The sequence below is a fragment of the Haliotis rubra genome, unplaced genomic scaffold, assembly GCF_003918875.1.
Source record: "Haliotis rubra isolate DU_JTF1 unplaced genomic scaffold, ASM391887v1 Scf115, whole genome shotgun sequence".
In the NCBI taxonomy this organism is placed as follows: Eukaryota; Metazoa; Mollusca; class Gastropoda; order Lepetellida; family Haliotidae; genus Haliotis; species Haliotis rubra.
The window spans coordinates 1,440,786-1,466,371 of record NW_025765059.1 but is presented as its reverse complement, the minus strand read 5'-3'; the positions used below and the strand labels follow the sequence as shown (position 1 = coordinate 1,466,371).

The following is a 25,586-nucleotide window of genomic DNA, read 5'->3' as shown; positions in this document are numbered from 1 at the left end:
GAACAAATGTTTCAAATGAATGAGTAAATTTCTGTTCAAATTGGCATTTGTAAAAAGAAATAAGATAATCAAAGACAAAATATCCAACGATTTGTTTTGGAGAAATATACTGGAGTCAATCACACATTTATAGTAGTTCAGATTATTTTTATATAGCAACTATGATATTCCAACAGTGAGTGACAGAAATTATAGCTCATTGCCAAATCAGCACTTCCGCAGACATATAAGCCCTTTCAGATGTTTAAACCATATCATTAAAGAAAGAAACATACAAATAACAAAATATACTCATAAGAGGCCAGAATGTGAGATACATACAACATATCCTAGACCACCAAAGACTACAATGAGTGTTGGAAATTAAACATTTTCTTATCTCTGTCCGAATGTTAAAAGTTAAAGAGTTAATGTGGTCCTCAGATTCAAATACGCTTGGAGAAAACTTAAAGGACCCCACAGCCAGCCTTCTTTCCTATTCTAAAAGCGTTTATTCTAAAAATGAGTTGGGTTTTGTATTGCTTTTAGCGGTATTCAACTAATGTGAGGAAGGGGATCCCAGAAAAGGGCACAACACATTGCATCTTGCAATGCCATTAAGAAACACTGGTTCTTTAATATAGCATAGGGAAACAATAATATTACAGGAATCAGTTTTGACTCAAGAGATGAAAGCAGAAACATTTCTTGAACAGTGTTTCTATAATGATTAATCCCCAATAATCAACTAAATATTTTTTCCATCGTGAGGTGACGTGAAATTGGGTTTTACGTTGTGCTTGAGAATATTTCGATCATATGACGACGTGCATGCGTGTGTATGTGTATGTGCGGCTGCTTGTACTAGCCCAGACTGAAGCTGGTTTTATAGTGCTAGCCCACTGAGATACCATGCCGCAGTGAAGCATGAATACCCCACTCAGACACATTATACTGACTCCGAGCCGACCAGTCCTTTTCGTACCCATTAATGCCGAGAGCCAGGCAGGGACCAACAAGTACCATATTTTAACGTCTTTTGGTATGACGCGGTCAGGGATCGAACCCGCGACCATCCGCTCTCCAGGCGGACGCTCTAACCACTACACCACAGAGGCAGTCTTTTCCATCGTGGATCTAGGAATCAGGAAAAGATGTGTGCAAATAACATCCGAAGTTCTGTTGTCACAGAGCTAAGGTTTCATTTTACAAAAACAAAACTGAAAAAGTAGTGAGGTGCACATCGCCTGCACTCCCCTATCAGATTCCAGAAGTGCCATTCTCTGAAACCATCCAGTCTGTATGTTCTAACACATTCAGTCATAACTGTGCTACAGCAACAGATGACACTATTCCTGTAAGTTCCAAATTACCAGTAAATATTCACTTAATCCGATTTCCTGTCCAAATTTCCCTGAATAAAATCCCCTAAGATTCTTGAAACCAGCAAGTTAAAGTCCGGGGAAACTATCCTTCATCATATCTTACAATCAATGTGACAAAACTGAATTCAAGCGACCTGTACAAAAAGCCACTTGTCATGTCAAGTTTGATGTTTGCATGTCATTAAGTCAACATTCCCAGATAGGTTTCACCTGGAACAATGGTCTGTGGAGGTAATGGTTAATCCTCCTGCAAGGAGACAGGTGAATATTGAAATGTGATCTGGTACATTTCGCCCTCCCCGCCACTTGGCTTGTACACTTCAGTGTCTTCCAGCCATATCATTTGTCTGTGCCCATACACCATCATGACAGGTCCATGTTGTAGATGTTGTTAAGGGGTGAAACAACATTTCCCCATCTCTAGCCTCTATGATACTGTGAAATGTTTAGAATACTGAGCATCAGCTGACTGTAACAGAATGAGGGGAAAGCGGAACCCATCACAAAAAAACATGCCAAAATTTTGCTGTGTTAGAATTTATCATGTCACATTGTGAAAGGGAATCTGGGATCTCACGGAAGAAATTGTCAAACTAAATCTCCAATTTCATCCCCATCACAGTCAACAGAAGCAATTGACACTGTTTAAGGCCCACGCATGAAAAATATTCCCTCATTTCTTTCTTACAAATTCTTTGACTTCCCTTTCCTGCTTAGAATGTCCATTTCAGAGGGTCTGCAATCTCCAAACCCTCATATCTGTCTTCTTCATCAACACAGGAGAATTCTAGATAATCAACTCCGAAACATCAATAGTGATAACATGTCTGCTCACTATAATATACGGTGCTCATATGGATCAATCTAAGTTAGACAGTGTGGAGACAGTGTGAATTGTTTCATATTTATTACAAATATTTACAATTCCGTATTTATCAAGCCTGGTCTTGATGCCACCATATATTCTAATACATATGACATGTGAAAGGCTTTGTTTCATCCAAATTCAAGGGACTGCTTCCTAGCAAACTGTGCACTGTTGTTCAAATATAGTGTTTATTTGACACACTTTGCAAATTTTGTGCATATCAATGCGTCACTTCATCTAAGTCTCGCTGCCATTCATGTAAAAGTAAAAACTGACATCCTTGTTTTAACTAATGGTGTACCTTAGCCATTTAAATGTGTGTGTATGTGAGTGACTGCATGTTTGTGTGTGAACATGTGTGTGCAAATGTGTTTCAAATTGCGTCAGACCGCTTTTTGTCACACACAGAAAGTGTCCACCACACACCGTGACACTTCTTTCAGTCACACATCACACAAACATGCAGCTACACACACATCACACAAACATGCAGCTTCACACACATCACACAAACATACAGCTTCACACACATCACACAAACATGCAGCTTCACACACATCACACAAACATGCAGCTTCACACACATCACACAAACATGCAGCTTCACACACATCACACAAACATGCAGCTTCACACACATCACACAAACATGCAACACACATCACAAACATGCAGCATGCAGCATCAAACACATCACACATGCTAAAACATGCAGCTTCACACACATCACACAAACATGCAGCTTCACACACATCACACAAACATGCAGCTTCACACACATCACACAAACATGCAGCATCACACATCACAACACACAATGCAGCATCACGCCTTCACACACTTCATCACACAAACATGCATGCAGCTTCACACACATCAGCACAAACATATGCAGCTTCACACACATCACACAAACACAGCTTCACACATCACACAAACATGGCCTTCACACACAGCATCAGCTTCACACATCACACAAACATGCAGCTTCACACACATCACACAAACATGCAGCTTCACACACATCACACAAACATGCAGCTTCACACACATCACACAAACATGCAGCTTCACACACATCACACAAACATGTGCTTGTGAGTACATACCTCATGCTCATCATAAATCATCACAGGCTTCTCGCTTGGGACATCCCAGACTCGGACTGAGCGGTCATTGGAGCCAGACATGACTCTCACCCGATCCTGCAGAAACCTGGTCACATTCACTGGGCTGAAATAACAATGTAGCAGCATATACAATACTGGAAATACAATACTGGAAATACAATACTGATATAGTACTGCATAAACAACATATACAATACTGCATAAACAACATAAACAATACTGCATAAGGCCAGACCAATTCTATTTCTTGCTGGTCGTATTTTTTCAAGAATAACTAAAAAACAAACAATTCCCTGTTCAAAAACTAAAATCCTAATGGTTTTATTAGCCAAAAATGTAAACTTACAAGAAAAATATTTTTAGATTGTATTTTGCCCCAAATACACTTCAAAAATTGCCAAAAGTAAAATACTTTTAGCATTTAGAAGGAATATTACTTTGACTGGTGATTTTATTTTTATTTTTATTCCCTCCTGCCATTAGGTTTTCTGAGAACAAAACTGTGTAAAACAAGAAATAAAACTGGTCTGGCCTAAACAACTTATACAATACTGGATTTGGTTGGTTGTTAAAGCCATACTCAGCAGTATTCCAGGTATATGGTGGCAGTCTGTAAATAAACAAGTCTGGACCAGATAATCCACTGATCAACACTGATACAATACTGCATAAACAACATATACAATACTGCATAAACAACATATACAATTAGTGCTGGAGCGATTAATCGTAGGGTCGGTTAATCGTTCTATCTAAGTCAAAATAAACGATTGTCGATTACAAATAAACTGCAGATCGATAATCGGAAATAATCATTATTTGGATTCACATACATTAAAACGTTTTATTCTACCTTGTCATGTTTTCTTATACCAAACACCCTGGTCGTCTATTGCTTGTTTACCTCTTAAACGGAAGCTGTGTACTACACAAGTGCGCATGCCTCCCCTGTCAGCCAATGGCAATGCTAGATATATTTAGATTGGGGTATCCTAATTCGTCATTAAAATACTACGAGTTGTAAAGTGATTTATAGAAATTAATCAATATTCATGAGCAAAACTGTGCAAACTCATTCGTCCAATCATGCAACAAAACGTCACAATACGATCCAGGTATTACAGGTTAGCTACTTTCTAATTGGCTGAAAGAGGGAATTCCTTGAGTTGCATTTGCATACAAACACTTGACTTTACGCAAGGCGGGTAAAATAGAGCTATTTTCAGTTTCATGAATTCTCTTGAACTTTCGATACTGCGCTAAATTATAATACTTCACAAATTAAATTTTGTGTTCAACCTTAAGGAAATGTCTTTGTTCACCCTTCAATATAAACAAAAAGGTTTTTTTAAAATGGCATGCCATGAAAATAAATCTACCAGCGAGGTCACATGACTAGTAGCGTGATCTTGTAAGGTGGGGTGTCAACTGAGCAGACGAAACATTAATGGCATCTTTGGAGTAAAGATTTAGGATTTTGTGCATTTAATTATGAGGTAGATATTGCATTAAGGATACCCGAGTTAAAATTAATCTTTTGTGGGTTTTAATACTGTTGCCTACGCATGGAAACTTGATTCGTAGCATATCGATGTCAGAACGATAGCGGGGATTGCCTTGTTGTCATTTGGGATGCTTCTCATGGATTTTCTCGCATTTTCACGCTATAAACGGGAATTGTAATGGCCGATCGAAAACACATAACATTCGGAAACGTAAGACGATAGGATACTTGATGATCCAAAGACGCTGCAAATGTAAGTAACTTGCTCAGCGTTAACAATTGGCACGTGCTGACAACATCCCGGAAGTTAGTTCGCTAATGTAGGTATTTGACTATGAAATAACCGTCCAAACAATTATATATAATCGATCGATTATCGATCTGACACTAGCGATTATCGATCTGACAAAATGTAACGATAACCAGCTCTATATACAATACTGCATAAACTACATATACAATACTGCATAAACAACATATACAATACTGCATAAACTACATATACAATACTGCATAAACTACATATACAATACTAGAAACATCAACCATAAACATAACTATACAGTGAATAATCACAGGTAACAATGTCATTTTGATATAACGGAACTCTCCCTGGTTTTAGATAAGACCTACTTTTTCATTACTTACTCAATAAACATGCCTATGATACAGTCACAATTGTACAAACTTCCTTACATATACCTGGACATCACATGTCACCTAAACTCAAAATACATCTTCAACCGTTATAATCACCCAACTCACCAACTGTGTTCCCTCAACTCAATTATGATATCCGCCCAACTCACCAACTGTGTTCCCTCAACTCAACTGTGATGTCCACCCAACTCACCAACTGTGTTCCCTCAACTCAACTGTGATATCTGCCCAACTCACCAACTGTGTTCCCTCAACTCAACTGTGATCCCGCCCAACTCACCAACTGTGTTCCCTCAACTCACCTGTGATGTGTCCATGCAACTCACCAACTGTATTCCCTCAACTCAAATGTGATATCCGCCCAACTCACCAACTGTGTTCCCTCAATTCAACTGTGATGTCCAGCCCAACTCACCAACTGTGTTCCCTCAACTCAACTGTGATGTCCACCCAACTCACCAACTGTGTTCCCTCAACTCAACTGTGATGTCCACCCAACTCACCAACTGTGTTCCCTCAACTCAACTGTGATATCCACCCAACTCACCAACTGTGTTCCCTCAATTCAACTGTGATGTCCACCCAACTCACCAACTGTGTTCCCTCAAAATGTGATGATGTCGCCCAATTCACCAACTTTGTTCCCTCAACTCACCTGTGATGTCCACCCAACTCACTGACTGTGTTCCCTCAACTCAACTGTGATGTCCACCCAACTCACCATCTGTTCCCTCAACTCACCTGTGATGTCCACCCAACTCACCAACTGTGTTCCCTCAAATGTGATGTCCACCAAGCTCACCAACTGTGTTCCCTCAACTCACCTGTGATGTCCACCAAACTCCGACTGTGTTCGCTCACCTGTGATGTCCATGCAACTCACCAACTGTGTTCCCTCAACTCAACTGTGATGTCCACCCAACTCACCATCTGTGTTCCCTCAACTGTGATGTCCACCCAACTCACCAACTGTATTCCCTCAACTCAACTGTGATGTCCGCCCAACTCCGTGTTCCCTCAATTCAACTGTGATGTCCGCCCAACTCACACCGTGTTCCCTCAACTCAACTGTGATGTCCACCCAACTGTGTTCCCTCAGCTCAACTGTGATGTCCACCAAACTCACCTGACTGTGTTCCCTCAACTGTGATGTCAGCCCACTCACCAACTGTGTTCCCTCAACTCAACTGTGATGTCCACCCAACTCACCAACTGTGTTCCCTCAACTCAACTGTGATGTCCGCCCAACTCACCAACTGTGTTCCCTCAACTCAACTGTGATGTCCACCCAACTCACCAACTGTGTTCCCTCAACTGTGATGTCCACCCAACTCACCAACTGTGTTCCGTCAACTCACCTGTGATGTCCATGCAACTCACCAACTGTGTTCCCTCAACTCAACTGTGATGTCCACCCAACTCACCATCTGTGTTCCCTCAACTGTGATGTCCACCCAACTCACCAACCGTATTCCCTCAACTCAAATGTGATGTGCCCAACTCACCGTGTTCCCTCAACTCAACTGTGATGTCCACCCAACTCACCAACTGTGTTCCCTCAACTGTGATGTCCATGATATCCGACTGTGTTCCCCAACTGTGATGTCCGCCCAACTCATCGACTGTGTTCCCTCACCTGTGATGTCCACCCAAATCACCAACTGTGTTCCCTCAACTAAACTCTGATGTCCACCCAACTCACTGACTGTGTTCCCTCAACTAAACTCTGATGTCCACCCAACTCACCAACTGTGCCCTTAACTCACCTGTGATGTCCACCCAACTCACCGACTGTGTTCCCTCAACTCACCTGTGATGTCCACCCAACTCACTGACTGTGTTCCCTCAACTCAACTGTGATGTCCTCCTAACCCGCCTGTCTTGTCCCCTGACCTTTAACTGTCCACCTAAGTCACAGACTGTGCCCCCTGTAACGTGTTTGTCTCCTACCAACTCACCCATCATGTCCTTTGAATACTCTGAGCATGGATCCACTGCTTGTGTCAAACAGTTTCACTTGGGCTTCATCACTTCCAGCAACAAGGAGACGACCATCATCTCGAAATGATCCACAATGTGCCACTTCACGGAACCGATTCAAAGTCACGAGTGATCTGATTGGTCTGTGAGCTGTAAATTTGTACCTGGAGAAGAGCAACAAAAACACATGCACTTTTTGGAAAACCGATGACTTTCCTTGTTTCCCCCCCAACCATGTCGGTGGTCAAGGACAAAGGTACGACAGATACAGATACACAGATACAGATGCTGGCGTAACATAGGTGACATAACATATGCAGTGAAATCATAAACAGATTACTGTTCTATGACAATATGCAATAGGTACAACTACCCACATTCATGAAAAGACAATACTAGCTATTGACAACGTTTCACATATATGTGAAGACACTCCAGATCATTAGATGGCATCAACAATGAATAACTAAAAAAATATATATTCATTAAGTGGGATAAAACTTGCTTATTCAGCTGTTGTCAGACACAACAGACACATGATTAGTTGTCTGAGAGCTACAGCCTTACACAGCCGGACACAGTATTCACATCGCCAGCTGTCGACAAGCTACAGACACAACAAACACATTACCAATTGTCTGAGAGCTACAACCCTACAGAGGCAGACACAACAGACACATCACCAGCTGTCTGAGAGCTACAACCCTACAGACAGACACAACAGACACATCACCAACTGTCTGAGAGCTACAACCCTCCAGACAGACACAACAGACACACTGTCTGAGACCCCCAGACAGACACAACAGACACATCACCAGCTGTCTGAGAGCTACAACCCCCAGACAGAGACACAACAGACACATCACCAATTGTCTGAGAGCTACAACCCTCCAGAAACAGACACAACAGACACATCACCAATTGTCTGAGAGCTACAACCCCCAGACAGACACAACAGACACATCACCAATTGTCTGAGAGCTACAACCCTCCAGACACACACACTGACAACAGACAGACACAACACATCACCAATTGTCTGAGAGCTACAACCCTCCAGACAGACACAACAGACACATCACCAACATCACCAATTGTCTGAGAGCTACAACCCTACAGAGGCAGACACATCAATTGTCTGAGAGCTACAACCCTACAGAGGCAGACACAACAGACACATCACCAGTTGTCTGAAAGCTACAACCCTACAGACAGACACAACAGACACATCACCAGTTGTCTGAGAGCTACAACCCTACAGACAGACACAACAGACACATCACCAGCTGTCTGAGAGCTACAACCCTCCAGACAGACACAACAGACACATCACCAGTTGTCTGAGTACACAGAAACTAACACACAAATTTGATCAATATAAATGACTGCCTGGCATACCATTAATAATACAAAATATATCACTTAATGTACTTAATGTACCATCATACTTGCTTATTACCGACCAACCAAAATGCTATAACAATCACAATCCTATATAACAATCAAATCATATCACAGTTTCACAACCCAACTTCCTCAGAAGTCGCTGTAATTTTACAAGAAATTAGCTTGCACAATATCATCGTAAAATGATCTAATGAATAATTCAAAAATGATAACCATTCTGACAACTTGGAACTTGATTGTGCAGATCTGGCTGACAAGAAATGTCATCCTATGAACTCACAACGACGCTTACTCAACTATTCAATTAAACAAATTGAATGAAATTGCATAAAAAAATAATTACTGAATCATTAGACTTGTGAACCTGAAAATACGATTTCACATCAATTCTCTTGATGGATACAACTCCGCCTAATCCAAGTCGAAATCAACCAAGGAATGGTCGCGACATTATTTATTCATGATCCAATGAAATAAATTTCATTGTGTGAAAGAGAACTCAGTTTCATTGCTACTGCTGAACAACAGGGACTGAAGCTGAACTGTTTTATCTACCGTGACCCCGTCCAGGTCATGCCGAGCATCACTAAGACACCCTCATCACAAAAAGCTTTCACTCAATAATCTTTCAAATACACTAAAGCTGCAGAACGGGACATTATTTATGTCATGTCATATTCATGTTATTATTACACAAGGGATTAATAAAGCGAGAAATTACAGACATAGGTGTCTGTTGGTGCTAAGAGAAAAGTAATTAAGTCGAACTCCATGTAATTAAAGAATGACTTAGTCCGGGAAGAGATAAACCCAAAGTATTTCTTATTACTGAGATATAGGATTGTATCTGTGCTGGGATCAATGCCTACACAATAGCCAGCAGATGGAGCCATGTCACAGCACTGGGTGTTGTCATCAGGAACGTCCTAATCACTCAGTAGACTTGGTACACACTCAGGGTGGACATGGGTCAATGAGCAGCGGTCGGCAAATGCTTGACTGGGTAAATAACGTTCTAAAAAAGCAAGCTAAGGAAGGAAATTTTCACTTACATAAACGTAAAATAGGTGTACATATGTAAGGCCTAAAAGAAACATGTTGTGGTTACGATTATCTGACCGTCCGAATTCTGGTGCTGACCCTATTTTCTGAAAGAAGTATGAATAAAATAAGCTTTCAGATACCATTGTTTTTCCCCGGCACCGACAGACATCGGTCATACTGATTGAGAAAGTCAATATGATGGCCGCAAGCTTGATTGAATAAACAATTACACATTGATAAATGTGTTATTAGTTTGTACTTACCTTTTAAAAAAAATATGTAAAAAAAAATCCTACCAACCTACCCTAAATTTTAAAGAGGTGTAATCAGAACCACAACATTTTTTTATTTGGCCTAATTGTGTACTTCAAACAAATCTTTGAGGACTTCAAACAAATCAGAAGATTATAGCTGTGGGAGATCATTCAGTGTAAAAAACTAAATCTTTCAAAAGGTAGGACCATTAGTGACTATTTGGCGAGGTCATTTGAGTTCACTGGGATGCATTATTTGTGCTAACTTGGGTGCATCATCTGTGTTAACCTGGGTAGATCATGTGTTAACGTGGGTACATCATTTGTGTTTAACCTGGGTGCATCATCTGTGTTAACCTGGGTACATCATTTGTGTTAACTTGGGTGCATCATCTGTGTTTAACCCGGTGCATCATCTGTGTTAACCTGGGTACATCATTTGTGTTAACTTGGGTGCATCATCTGTGTTTAACCGGGTGCATCATCTGTGTTAACCTGGGTAGATCATATGTGTTAACGTGGGTACATCATTTGTTTAACCCGGGTGCATCATCTGTGTTAACCTGGGTACATCATTTGTGTTAACTTGGGTGCATCATCTGTGTTAACCTGGGTGCATCATCTGTGTTAACCTGGGTACATCATTTGTGTTAACCTGGGTACATCATTTGTGTTAACCTGGGTGCATCATCTGTGTTAACCTGGGTACATCATTTGTGTTAACCTGGGTAGATCATTTGTGTTTAACCCGGGTGCATCATCTGTGTTAACCTGGGTAGATCATTTGTGTTTAACCCAGGTGCATCATTTGTGTTTAACCCGGGTGCATCATTTGTGTTAACTAGGGTGCATTATTTGTGAGGTGAGGTGAGGTGAAATTGGGTTAAACGTCGTGCTTGAGAATATTTCGCTCATATGACGACGTGCATGTTTGTGTATGTATGTATATATGCGGCTGCTTGTACTAGCACAGACTGAAGCTTGTTTTATAGTGCTAGCTCACTGAGATACCATGCCGCAGTGAAGCATGAATACCCCACTCAGACACATTATACTGACTCCGAGCTGACCAGTCCTTGATGTACCCATTGATGCCGAGCGCCAGGCAGAGACCAACAAGTACCATATTTTAACGTCTTTTGGTATGACGCTGTCGGGGATCGAACCCGCGACCTTCCGCTCTCCAGCGGACGTTCTAACCACTACACCACGGAGGCGGTCGCATTATTTCCGTTAACCTGGGTGCATCATCTGTGTTAACCTGGGTGGATCATTTGTGTCAACTTGGGTACATCATTTGTGTCAATTTGGATGCAACATCTGTGTTAACCTGGGTAGATAATTTCTGTTAACCTGGATGGATCATTTGCATTAAGTTGAGTAGATCATTTGAGCTAACCAGGGTGGATCATTAGAATTAACCTGGGTACATCATTTGTGTCAACTCCCATAGATCATTTATCTTAACTTCAATGTATCATTTGGTGTTCTTGGTATATCCTTTAGTGTTAGATCATTTGCATTAATTATGTGAATCTATGGGTAAAAGAGTCTTTATTTACTTCAAACCTCAAGGATCATAGAAATTCAAACTGATGGTGAATCAGCACTTCTGAGATTTTGATGGTGAGGAGAGTAGACTTGAAAGAGTTACTCCCAGATGAAGTAGCAGCATACATGAGTGTGATAGGCAGTGTGGACCAACATGTGTAAACACATGGGTCCGTGTTAACATACAGTCCCTGCCCCTTGCAGCAGGCTGATGGGAACAAATCACTCCCGGATGGGACAAGGATCTGCAGACTGCGGCCACCTATCATTGAAGAGAAGCCCCCTCAATTAATCACTCATTATTTACATTCCATGAACCGTGGCATCTACAACCAAGCTCACCAACATGGAGGCCAACAAACTCCCCTCAGATTAAATATCCCATCTGGCAAACAACCACAAACTTGAATATCTGTAATGTATCGCAGCCAATAGTCCTCATTTTCCCAACAAAAAAACGTGTCCCCCTTTTCGGGTTACAAGCAATCAAAGAAAAAGCACCAAGCTGGCACTCTAGGCAATGCCTTCCTCATTTAAATTGGTGTTGTGAAGGAATTATCTGCTGATAGAATCTAAATGGACTGCCAGGTCTTTGGGCCGATAAGGCGGCAAATGATACAAGTTGAGGAATACATCGCCATCAGATAAGACCTTGATAGGAAACTTCTACCTATCTTTACAAGCCTCATTGTTCAAAGCCATTACCATCTGTGGTTCTAGGCAAGGAAACTTCTGTAAACCTGCCGAGGTTTTGCTACCTCGTAAAACATTGTCAATTACTTGTGAACATGGCAAAGATTAAATAAACTTTCCTGGCCATTGACCTGGATATGTAAAGATACTGCACCTCTCCTGCTTGCTCTCTGTGAGGATTTTATCACACTGTCAGACTATGGTAAATTTCAATATCACAATGCCCCTGTTTTATCATTGATCTTGACCAATCTGAAACCATGCATAAAAGTGAGTTGTAACAGATAAATCCTCCTGCTAAAATATATATAGTTTCAGTGGTAGAATTACGATACACTCTCTATCACAGTCTTGCAACTCACTCATCAATGTCACCACATATCCCATCTTGTGATTAGTGAGTAGGACTTATATGTTTCTTCACTAGCTGCTACAAACATCACTCATGAAAAAATACAGGCTTCACTCTCTGCTAATATCTTCTGTATGGATAGTTTTCATTGCTTAAAGCAGAAAGGTTGGTTCTCTATCTTCATGAAATGGGCTTAATCTTGTATCTGTTGATTCCACATAGGAAGTTCATCAGCTATTTGCATAAGTTATTTTGTAAATGGATTATCTATATTATTGGTTTGTTTGCATGTTTCCTAGCATGTTGTCCAGTTCTCGGCAGACTGTTGTAATAACAGATTGGCCATTGTGGAGGGCATAATAATTTTACAACTTTTTCTCTGGGTTGTCAAGCTATTGTCATTTTGTAGTGCATTACAATTTTATAGTTTGTTCTCACAGTTGTCAACCATTGCCATTGTGGAGGGCATTACAATTTTATACTGACTGACTGAGTTTGGTTTTACGCCGTTTTAGCAATATTCCAGCAACATCATGACGGGACACCAGAAATGGGCTTCACACACTGTACCCATGTGGAGATTCGAACCCGGTCTTCAGCATGACGAGCCAACGCTTTAACCACTAGGCTACCCCGAACGCCCTACAATTTTATAACTTGTTCTCATAGTTGTCAACCATTGCCATTGTGGAGGGCATTACAATTATATAGCTTGTTCTCTTGGTCATCAAGACATTGTCATCTTAAAATCTGTCCATGTTATGATTGTATGGTAAGTAAATGTTCCCAATTGTACCCTTGTTGTACACATTCTTCTGTGCCATTCATAATACGTATATATACACTCTTTCTTTTTTGTTCATATTGGTTGTACACATCATTTGGTGTATATAATACTGTACACATTCATCTCTGTTGTACATGATACAAGGACATATCTGTACATTCTCTTCTGTTGTACATAAAACCACTTTTCATTTGTACTCTCCAGTAGTAACACCAAGAACCAATTCACGGAGTGATGACTTGTTTACATTAGCCTTTAACATCCGCCAGTGCTTCATCATGGGATGGTGTGTAGCTTTTAATAGTGCTTCAACATCAGCTACATGGGATGGTGTAGCTTTTAACACAGTGCTTCAACATCAGCTACATGGGATGGTGTGTAGCTTTCAACACAGTGCTTCAACATCAGCTACATGGGATGGTGTAGCTTTCAACACAGTGCTTCAACATCAGCTACATGGGATGTGTGTAGCTTTCAACACAGTGCTTCAACATCAGCTACATGGGATGGTGTGTAGCTTTCAACACAGTGCTTCAACATCAGCTACATGGGATGGTGTGTAGCTTTCAACACAGTGCTTCAACATCAGCTACATGGGATGGTGTGTAGCTTTCAACACAGTGCTTCAACATCAGCTACATGGGATGGTGTGTAGCTTTCAACACAGTGCTTCAACATCAGCTACATGGGATGGTGTGTAGCTTTCAACACAGTGCTTCAACATCAGCTACATGGGATGGTGTGTAGCTTTCAATACAGTGCTTCAACATTAGCTACATGGGATGGTGTGTAGCTTTCAACACAGTGCTTCAACATCAGCTACATGGGATGGTGTGTAGCTTTCAACACAGTGCTTCAACATCAGCTACATGGGATGGTGTGTAGCTTTCAACACAGTGCTTCAACATCAGCTACATGGGATGGTGTAGCTTTTAACACAGTGCTTCAACATCAGCTACATGGGATGGTGTGTAGCTTTCAACAGTGCTTCAACATCAGCTACATGGGATGGTGTAGCTTTTCAACACAGTGCTTCAACATCAGCTACATGGGATGGTGTGTAGCTTTCAACAGTGCTTCAACATCAGCTACATGGGATGGTGTGTAGCTTTCAACACAGTGCTTCAACATCAGCTACATGGGATGGTGTAGCTTTTTAACACAGTGCTTCAACATCAGCTACATGGGATGGTGTGTAGCTTTCAACACAGTGCTTCAACATCAGCTACATGGGATGGTGTGTAGCTTTCAACACAGTGCTTCAACATTAGCTACATGGGATGTGTGTAGCTTTCAACACAGTGCTCCAACATCAGCTATATGGGATGGTGTGTAGCTTTCAACACAGTGCTTCAACATCAGCTACATGGGATGGTGTGTAGCTATCAACACAGTGCTTCAACATCAGCTACATGGGATGGTATGTAGCTTTCAACACAGTGCTTCAACATCAGCTACATGGGATGGTGTGTAGCTTTCAACACAGTGCTTCAACATTAGCTACATGGGATGGTGTAGCTTTCAACACAGTGCTTCAACATCAGCTACATGGGATGGTGTGTAGCTTTCAACAGTGCTTCAACATTAGCTACATGGGATGGTGTAGCTTTCAACACAGTGCTTCAACATCAGCTACATGGGATGGTGTGTAGCTTTCAAACACAGTGCTTCAACATTAGCTACATGGGATGGTGTGTAGCTTTCAACAGTGCTTCAACATTAGCTACATGGGATGGTGTAGCTTTCAACACAGTGCTTCAACATCAGCTACATGGGATGGTGTGTAGCTTTCAACACAGTGCTTCAACATCAGCTACATGGGATGGTGTGTAGTTTCAACAACAGTGCTTCAACATCAGCTACATGGGATGTGTGTAGCTTTCAACACAGTGCTCCAACATCAGCTACATGGGATGGTGTGTAGCTTTCAACACAGTGCTTCAACATTAGCTACATGGGATGGTGTGTAGCTATCAACACAGTTTTTCAACATCAGCTACATGGGATGGTGTGTAGCTTCAACACAGTGCTTCAACATCAGCTACATGGGATGGTGTGTAGCTTCAACACACATGGGATGCTTCAACAACAGTTTTTCAACATCAGCTACATGGGATGTAGCTTCATCACAGTGCTTCAACATCAGCTACATGGGATGGTGTGTAGCTTTCAACACAGTGCTTCAACATTAGCTACATGGGATGGGTGTAGTTTTTAACACTGCTTCAACATCAGCTACATGGGATGGTGTGTAGCTTTCACCACAGTGCTTCAACATCAGCTACATGGGATGGTGTGTAGCTTTCAACACAGTGCTTCAACATCAGCTACATGGGATGTATGTAGCTTCAACACAGTGCTTCAACATCAGCTACATGGGATGGTGTAGCTTTCACCACAGTGCTTCAACATCAGCTACATGGGATGGTGTGTAGTTTTCAACACAGTGCTCCAACATCAGCTACATGGGATGTATGTAGCTTTCAACACAGTGCTTCAACACCAGCTACATGGGATGGTGTACCTTCAACAGTGCTTCAACATCAGCTACATGGGATGGTGTGTAGCTATCAACAAAGTGCTCCAACATCAGCTACATGGGATGGTGTGTAGCTTTCATCACAGTGCTTCAACATCAGCTACATGGGATGGTGTAGCTTTCAACACAGTGCTCCAACATCAGTTACATGGGATGGTGTGTAGCTTTCAACAGTGCTTCAACATCAGCTACATGGGATGGTGTAGCTTTCACCACAGTGCTTCAACATCAGCTACATGGGATGCGTGTAGCTATCAACAGTTTTTCAACATCAGCTACATGGGATGGTGTGTAGTTATCAACACAGTGCTTCAACATCAGCTATATTGGATGTGTGTAGCTATCAACACAGTGCTCCAACATTAGCTACATGGGATGTTGTGGAGCTATCAACACAGTGCTTCAACATTAGCTACATGGGATGGTGTGTAGCTATCAACAGTTTTTCAACATCAGCTACATGGAATGGTGTAGCTTTCAACACAGTGCTTCAACATCAGCTACATGGGATGGTGTGTAGTTTTCAACACAGTGCTTCAACATCAGCTACATGGGATGGTGTGTAGCTTTCAACAGTGCTTCAACATCAGCTACATGGGATGTGTGTAGCTTTCAACACAGTGCTTCAACATCAGCTACATGGGATGGTGTGTAGCTTTCAACACAGTGCTTCAACATCAGCTACATGGGATGGTGTGTAGCTATCAACAGTTTTTCAACATCAGCTACATGGGATGGTGTGTAGCTTTCAACACAGTGCTTCAACATCAGCTACATGGGATGGTGTGTAGCTTCAACACAGTGCTTCAACACAGTAGCTTTCAACAGTGCTTCAACATCAGCTACATGGGATGGTGTAGCTTTCAACACAGTGCTTCAACATCAGCTACATGGGATGGTGTGTAGCTTTCAACACAGTGCTTCAACATCAGCTACATGGGATGTGTGTAGCTTTCAACACAGTGCTTCAACATCAGCTACATGGGATGGTGTGTAGCTTTCAACACAGTGCTTCAACATCAGCTACATGGGATGTGTGTAGCTTTCAACACAGTGCTTTTAACATCAGCTACATGGGATGGTGTGTAGCTATCAACAAGGATATTGTTGATAATAACATCAAGACAGAGCAATGACCCACCTATGCTCTAGTGACATTTCATTCCATAAGATTTGGTAATTGAGAAAATTGTATTAACTCAATGAATTCCACATATTCTTTATTGCTAAAGTATGTAAGATTGAGAAACATAACATACGACTTAGACCAACTGAATGGCCTATGAGTTAAACTCCAGAAACAGACCTTATTCTCATTTTTACCTCATCTTAATTTCTGATGGGTACACAAAGCATGTAATCTTGACTACCAGTTAACTTCCATCTATTGTTCCTGAGTGGGTTAGACGGCTGACTTTGTGTCCTGGTGATTGGGTGCCTAACTCTGAGAGTGTGGGTTTGAATCCCACATGAGACTCAACCCCCCAAAAAGGACTAGAATTTATGTTTCACTGAGAAAGTGTACATAACACATGTTGCACTTGACAACTTTTTAAGGACTTCGTGTTTTGATACAGATGAGTTCTTACTGACCATTTTAACATTTTAATCCTTAACTCAGACAAAAGAAATGTTCAGTTATTTCACTATATGTATGTGCCCATGGTATATGACTGACTGACTGAGTTTAGTTTTGCGCCGCTTTTAGCAATATTCCAGCAATATCACGGCGGGGGACACCAGAAAAGGGCTTAACACAATGTGCCCATGTGGGGAATCGAACCCGGGTCTTCGGCGTGACGAGCCAATGCTTTAACCACTAGGCTACCCCACCGCCCCCATGGTATATGAAGAAACCAAGTAAACCGATGCTATGAACCCCCTCCATTCCTAGCCAGACTGTCATCCCCTTTCTACAGCTATCTATGACTACATCTATCCCTATTCAACACATCCATATAATCACCCATGGTTCATCAGCTGCTCAAGAATGTTCACAAACACATATCACAAATACTAACGTGAATATAGTTTGACCCTCGCTCTACTGAGATTCATTCTCCAGTTAACTCATTAAAAGTAAATGTCAATTCTTAAATATAACAAAATCTCAACACTACAACAAAGTTTACAATGGCTAAATGTATTTAAATAATCAAATTCTGAAAACGGACCAAGTGTTTACAAATCACAGCATACACTCAACATGGAAAGTTCAGTCAGCTTGCTGAAAACTTCTCAAGACCATTAAATTATTTATTTTCCTTCCAAGCTTTCAGCCATACAGAATAAATTCCTTAATGTGTTAGATAAAGTAAGGATAGGTTTAAACACAGGGTTTCCATCAACTAGCAGGAAATACACATTGTAAGAATAGAAATATATTCTCATATAATTAATATCAGTGGAAATTTAAACAAGTGGATTCTAATGCAATGATGAACATTTGGTCTGGTGATTACATACATGCCCCAGTAATTAATAGCCCATCTACCTGTGCTCCCAGTGCGTGGAGCCAGGGAATGTCTGTGTGTGGAGCCAGGGAATGTCTGTGTGTGGAGCCAGATGCCACCTATCATCTGATCACAGGAAGATTCTTCTTGCCAGATTCCATCACTGATGCGGAGCTAGCTATCATTTTCATCAAAGAGAAGAAGCAAATTAATTTTGCTTTTTCCATAATTTCAAACATCATTGACAGCAATGCTGATCCAGTTTTGCATGTTTGTAATTTCCGTGATTTTATAGATTATGGTGGAGCGAGCGATACTATAAATTTCCAAGAATATCCCAGAAAAACATTTTATACGAAACAGACTTTGGCGAAAACGATATGAAAATATGCTGTGTATACACAGCCCATGTTGATGTGCCATTTTGTGATATTTCGACTTGCAGAAGCCTACAACCATATCCTCATCTAGAACAAATTCAAAGGCAAAAAAACACGTTTATATGTTCATGCCGGATCATAACACGAGATGTAGAACGCTATAAAACAACATAGCTAGTGAATAAATGTGACTGTCAGCATATGGAAAAGTGTAATTTGCTTATAAGTCGCTTGAGATTGTAATACAGATTCGCTACGCTTTTGGAAGGTAAACATGAGGCAGACAGGCATCAACACATATTTTTTCATGGCTGCCAGAAAAAGATATAGTTTACATACAATATATGTACATAGAATATTTGGACAACAGAGATTTTCACAGACAAAAAAACAACACAAACGACATACAGATTAAACTCAAGATGCACATCATGTTAATCACATGTTTTTTAGCCATTACAACGGAACATCACTTATTTTTCATGTTTCAGTGACGCCATGTATTGCATGGTGTTATTAATATGCAGACATTTCTCAAGATTTTTTTACAAAAAAATATACCAAACATAAATATCACATCTAACGAACACAATTGTTTGATGATTAGAGTTATGTTGAGATAGCATCCCCACCGTTTCCTTGTCTACATCAACAATGGGTGTTCTGGATGGCACTTCCCGGAACCAGTTGTGTTAGCTAATGGTTTTGTTTGACAGGCTGGGTGAAGAAAGCAGGGTACTTATCACATTCATGCCCCCTTTTTAAACTTCTGTGGCTTGTACTAGTTACACATGTATGTACAACAGTGACAAAACACAGAAACTACTTTCTGTAACGATCCTACCAGCACTACAAGTAAAACCAACAACAATGCAATCAGCACATTCTTGATGCAGAAAACCTGAAAGGTGTGTTCATAAAAGGCAAAATGCAACTGAACACCTGTATTGTGAATGTCAGTATGCTACCAAACCCATACTTTATAAAACAGATAGAAAACCCATACTTTAAGAGGCATTTTGGAAACTTTAGTAGATTTAGTTTGACCAACTAAGTATGGTTTTACGCCACTTTCAGCAATATTCCAGCAGGGAACACCAGAAATGGGCTTCACACAGTATGGCGGAGAATCAAACTCAAGTCTTTAGAGTGACGATCAGATGCTTTAACCATTAGACTACTCCATAAATTTGATCTATGTTATGCTGTCACCATTGTTGTAAACCTGTCCTTCATACACATCTACATCAGCAGTTGCTGTCATGGCTCCATAAGGAGACAAATCACTGTTACTATGGTTGCCATGGCAGCCAGTTCAGAATATACTTACAATAATGTCAATTACATAAAAGGTTTTGTAAGATCACGTGTCAAACCCATCACATGATGAACAGATTCAAAGGAACAAATGATTGTAGTCAAAGGTAATTAAATAATCAAAAATGATCATTGATCAATTGTATATTACACATCTGGCAAAAAAGTTATTACAAATGGCTGTCAGTATGTCAATAAAGTGTCCTGGACAACAGAAACCTGTGGTCAACAGTGTGAACACTTAATTACACTGATGGGGTACAATGACCCACAAACCATGGTCATTGTTTTAAAATCCTTTCTGAAGAAATCACACTTTCTACGGCAAATAAAAGAACCCTTTCTAGATGATATTTCTTTCATAAGTCCAAAATAAATACTACAACATCTGTGTCTAAATTCAATAGATTTAAAAACAGAAGCAGGCCCTTGTCATAGAGACAGAAACAAACATTATAATCCTCTAGTCCTTATGATAATATATTGAAAACATCTTAAACTGGTGTAACAGTTTCACTGACATTGTTACTACTGGGCAGTTTGGACTATAAGATCGGAGTGAGTTTCTATCAGTGCAAAGTTCACACACTCATTTTACCACACAAAGCTCATTCAGTGAAAGAACCAGGCTAGCTATTCTCGAAACGTTCGTAGCCCTACGAACTTCTTAAGCCCATTCTTAACACATTGGCTACGATCAGAGTTAAGAATTTTAGGGCTACGAACGTTTCGAGAATAAGGGCCCTGCATGTAGTTAGACATACTCCCAACGTGTGTGTTATGCAATACCTCAACCCTCATGAGATCACCTACACAGTTAGACGACCTTCTGGACAACATGGACAAAGTTTCTTCAGTCTTCTTGTAATTATTGTGAATGTGAACTTCATCTTCAGAGCATTACCCACACACTTAGACCTAACTTGAATGGACAAGGACAAAGTCCCTATTGCATTACAGGGAACAAGCTGGCATCAAAGCAATGGCTGGAAATCACATAGCCACTGGATGCAACTTAAAACAGAACATGGCTAAGTGAGTGAGTTTGGTTGTACGCTAATGAAGCAAGCAACAACATAGTGTTGTGGGAGGCAAAGCCTGAAGTGTTGTGGAAGGCAAGCCTGAAGTGTTGTGGAAGGCAAGCCTGAAGTGTTGAAGGAGGCAAGCCTGAAGTGTTGTAGGGAGGCAAGCCTGAAGTGTTGTGGGAGGCAAGCCTGAAGTGTTGTAGGGAGGCAAGCCTGAAGTGTTGTGGGAGGCAAGCCTGAAGTGTTGTGGGAGGCAAGCCTGAAGTGTTGTGGGAGGCAAGCCTGAAGTGTTGTGGGAGGCAAGCCTGAAGTGTTGTAGGTAGGCAAGCCTGAAGTGTTGTAGGTAGGCAAGCCTGAAGTGTTGTGGAAGGCAAGCCTGAAGTGTTGTGGAAGTGTTGTTGTAGGAAGGCAAGCCTGAAGTGTTGTGGAAGGCAAGCCTGAAGTGTGTTGTGGGAGGCAAGCCTGAAGTGTTGTGGGAGGCAAGCCTGAAGTGTTGTGAGGAGGCAAGCCTGAAGTGTTGTGGGAGGCAAGCCTGAAGTGTTGTGGGAGGCAAGCCTGAAGTGTTGTGGGAGGCAAGCCTGAAGTGTTGTAGGAGGCAAGCCTGAAGTGTTGTAGGTAGGCAAGCCTGAAGTGTTGTGGAAGGCAAGCCTGAAGTGTTGTGGAAGGCAAGCCTGAAGTGTTGTTGTGGCAGGCAAGCCTGAAGTGTTGTGGAAGGCAAGCCTGAAGTGTTGTGGGAGGCAAGCCTGAAGTGTTGTGGAAGGCAAGCCTGAAGTGTTGAAGGAGGCAAGCCTGAAGTGTTGTGGAAGGCAAGCCTGAAGTGTTGTAGGGAGGCAAGCCAAGCAAGCCTGAAGTGTTGTGGAAGGCAAGCCTGAAGTGTTGTGGAAGGCAAGCCTGAAGTGTTGTTGTGGGAGGCAAGCCTGAAGTGTTGTGGGAGGCAAGCCTGAAGTGTTGTGGGAGGCAAGCCTGAAGTGTTGTAGGGAGGCAAGCCTGAAGTGTTGTGGAAGGGGAGGCAAGCCTGAAGTGTTGTGGGAGGCAAGCCTGAAGTGTTGTGGGAGGCAAGCCTGAAGTGTTGTGGGGAGGCAAGCCTGAAGTGTTGTGTTGGAGGCAAGCCTGAAGTGTTGTGGGAGGCAAGCCTGAAGTGTTGTGGGGAGGCAAGCCTGAAGTGTTGTAGGGGAGGCAAGCCTGAAGTGTTGTGGGAGGCAAGCCTGAAGTGTTGTAGGGAGGCAAGCCTGAAGTGTTGTGGGAGGCAAGCCTGAAGTGTTGTGGGGAGGCAAGCCTGAAGTGTTGTGGGAGGCAAGCCTGAAGTGTTGTGGGAGGCAAGCCTGAAGTGTTGTAGGGAGGCAAGCCTGAAGTGTTGTGGGAGGCAAGCCTGAAGTGTTGTGGGAGGCAAGCCTGAAGTGTTGTTGTGGGAGGCAAGCCCTGAAGTGTTGTGGGAGGCAAGCCTGAAGTGTTGTGGGAGGCAAGCCTGAAGTGTTGTGGGAGGCAAGCCTGAAGTGTTGTGGGAGGCAAGCCTGAAGTGTTGTAGTGGAAGGCAAGCCTGAAGTGTTGTGGGAGAGGCAAGCCTGAAGTGTTGTGGGAGGCAAGCCTGAAGTGTTGGAGGGAGGCAAGCCTGGAGTGTTGGAGGAGGCAAGCCAAGCCTGAAGTGTTGGAGGGAGGCAAGCCTGAAGTGTTGTGGGAGGCAAGCCTGAAGTGTTGTAGGAGAAGCCTGAAGTGTTGTAGGGAGGCAAGCCTGAAGTGTTGGAGGAGGCAAGCCTGGAAGTGTTGTAAGGCAGGCAAGCCTGAAGTGTTGGAGGGAGGCAAGCCTGAAGTGTTGTGGAAGGCAAGCCTGAAGTGTTGTAGGGAGGCAAGCCTGAGTGTTGTTGTGGGGAGGCAAGCCTGAAGTGTTGTGGGAGGCAAGCCTGAAGTGTTGTAGGGAGGCAAGCCTGAAGTGTTGTAGGGAGGCAAGCCTGAAGTGTTGTGGGAGGCAAGCCTGAAGTGTTGTGGGAGGCAAGCCTGAAGTGTTGTAGGGAGGCAAGCCTGAAGTGTTGTAGGGAGGCAAGCCTGAAGTGTTGTGGGAGGCAAGCCTGAAGTGTTGTGGGAGGCAAGCCTGAAGTGTTGTGGAAGGCAAGCCTGAAGTGTTGGAGGGAGGCAAGCCTGAAGTGTTGTGGGAGGCAGGCCTGAAGTGTTGTGGGAGGCAGGCCTGAAGTGTTGTGGGAGGCAAGCCTGAAGTGTTGTAGGTAGGCAAGCCTGAAGTGTTGTAGGTAGGCAAGCCTGAAGTGTTGGAGGAGGCAAGCCTGAAGTGTTGTGGGAGGCAAGCCTGAAGTGTTGTAGGGAGGCAAGCCTGAAGTGTTGTAGGGAGGCAAGCCTGAAGTGTTGTGGGAGGCAAGCCTGAAGTGTTGTGGGAGGCAAGCCTGAAGTGTTGTAGGGAGGCAAGCCTGAAGTGTTGTAGGGAGGCAAGCCTGAAGTGTTGGAGGGAGGCAAGCCTGAAGTGTTGTGGAGGCAAGCCTGAAGTGTTGTGGGAGGCAAGCCTGAAGTGTTGTGGAAGGCAAGCCTGAAGTGTTGTAGGGAGGCAAGCCTGAAGTGTTGTAGGTTGCAGAGGCAAGCCTGAAGTGAAGTGTTGTGGGAGGCAAGCCTGAAGTGTTGTAGGGAGGCAAGCCTGAAGTGTTGTAGGGAGGCAAGCCTGAAGTGTTGTGGAAGGCAAGCCTGAAGTGTTGTGGGAGGCAAGCCTGAAGTGTTGGAGGAGGCAAGCCTGAAGTGTTGTGGAGGGAGGCAAGCCTGAAGTGTTGTAGGGAGGCAAGCCTGAAGTGTTGTAGGAGGCAAGCCTGAAGTGTTGTGGGAGGCAGGCCTGAAGTGTTGTGGGAGGCAAGCCTGTAGTGTTGTGGGAGGCAAACGTCAAAGCATATGTCATGGTGCATTGAACAACATGTTGAAATTGAGGAGAAATACTGTATTTCGCATCTAGAATTAGTGGGGTTTGAAGCTTTATACACAGGGTCACATATCAACAAAGGACGAGATTAACAGTTTGACAGCAAAACTTCACATTTCATTCACAGTGACTGTTCCAAGAACTATGTCTGGATGTAAAACTCCATTGTTTGTGAGTTCCTTGTTCATACTACAGATATTCTGCAAACATAGTTCAAATGAGCCTTGCCGTGATTACAATTGCACAGTCAGCTGATATGGAAAAATATTACAATAAAATCTGGCATAACAGTTAAATTTACATGTATTTCATTTACAAATTACATAATTAATGCATTTCTATAAATATGTATATATTCATATTTTTGTACTGAAATAAACTACTTTAACCAAGTAATAACAAGAGTCATCGGAAGATGACATATCCCCCCGGCCCCCACATCTTTGAAAGAACAAATCATCTGACAGTTACTTAAAGTCTAGCTTTTATTTTAGACTAAGTGCAAATCGTTCTATGGAAATCATGGAAAACATAAATGACAAATATCTGCAAATAGCAAAAGGCACCACTTCAAGATCTGACTCACATATCTGCCAAGTTTTGCTGAAAAATATTAAGAAGTTTTTGAGTTGTGCTCCGGAAACGAAACCCACCCCTCCATTTGGGACTAAGTCCGAATTGTTTCCATGGAAACCGGGAAAAATAAAAATGCCCAAAATCTGCAAATAGCAAAAGGCACCACTTAAGGTTCTGTTTGATATATCTCCCCAGTCTTGTTGAAAAATATTGAACGGTTCTTGAGTTATGCTCCGGAAACGAAACCTACCCCTCACTTTTGGGACTAAGTCCGAATCGTTTCCATGGAAACCGGAAAAAATAAAAATGCCCAAAATCTGCAAATAGCAAAAGGCAACACTTAAGGTTCTGTTTGATATATCTACCAAGTCTTGTTGAAAAATATTGAACGGTTCTTGAGTTATGCTCCGGAAACTAAACCCACCCCTCACTTTTGGGACTAAGTCCGAATCGTTTCCATGGAAACCAAGAAAAATAAAAATGCCCAAAATCTGCAAATAGCAAAAGGCACCACTTAAGGTTCTGTTTGATATATCTACCAAGTCCTGTTGAAAAATATTGAACGTTTTTTTAGTTATGCTCCGGAAACAAAGCCCACCCTTCTTTAAGACTAAGTCCAAAACGTTTCCATGGAAACCGAGAAAAATAAAAATGACAATAATCTGTAAATAGCAAAAGGCACCGCTGATGGACAGGCGGACGGACGACTATATCCCACCGCATTACATACGGTGGGATAAAAAACTGTAACCAATAATAAAATTATACTTGAGACATCCCACATCAGTTGT

The 25,586-nt window shown here is 42.1% G+C and overlaps 1 protein-coding gene across 1 annotated transcript in view; it reads right to left on the bottom strand.

Annotated features, from left to right (window-relative positions):
* The window catches only part of LOC124254528 (U3 small nucleolar RNA-associated protein 15 homolog), a 125,642-nt gene that overhangs the window by 95,566 nt on the left and 4,490 nt on the right, over nucleotides 1-25,586 (bottom strand). The window contains 3 exon segments of the mRNA XM_046688346.1: nucleotides 3,342-3,465; nucleotides 7,485-7,630; nucleotides 7,632-7,670. Of these exon segments, the coding sequence (XP_046544302.1) occupies nucleotides 3,342-3,465; nucleotides 7,485-7,630; nucleotides 7,632-7,670 (309 nt within the window).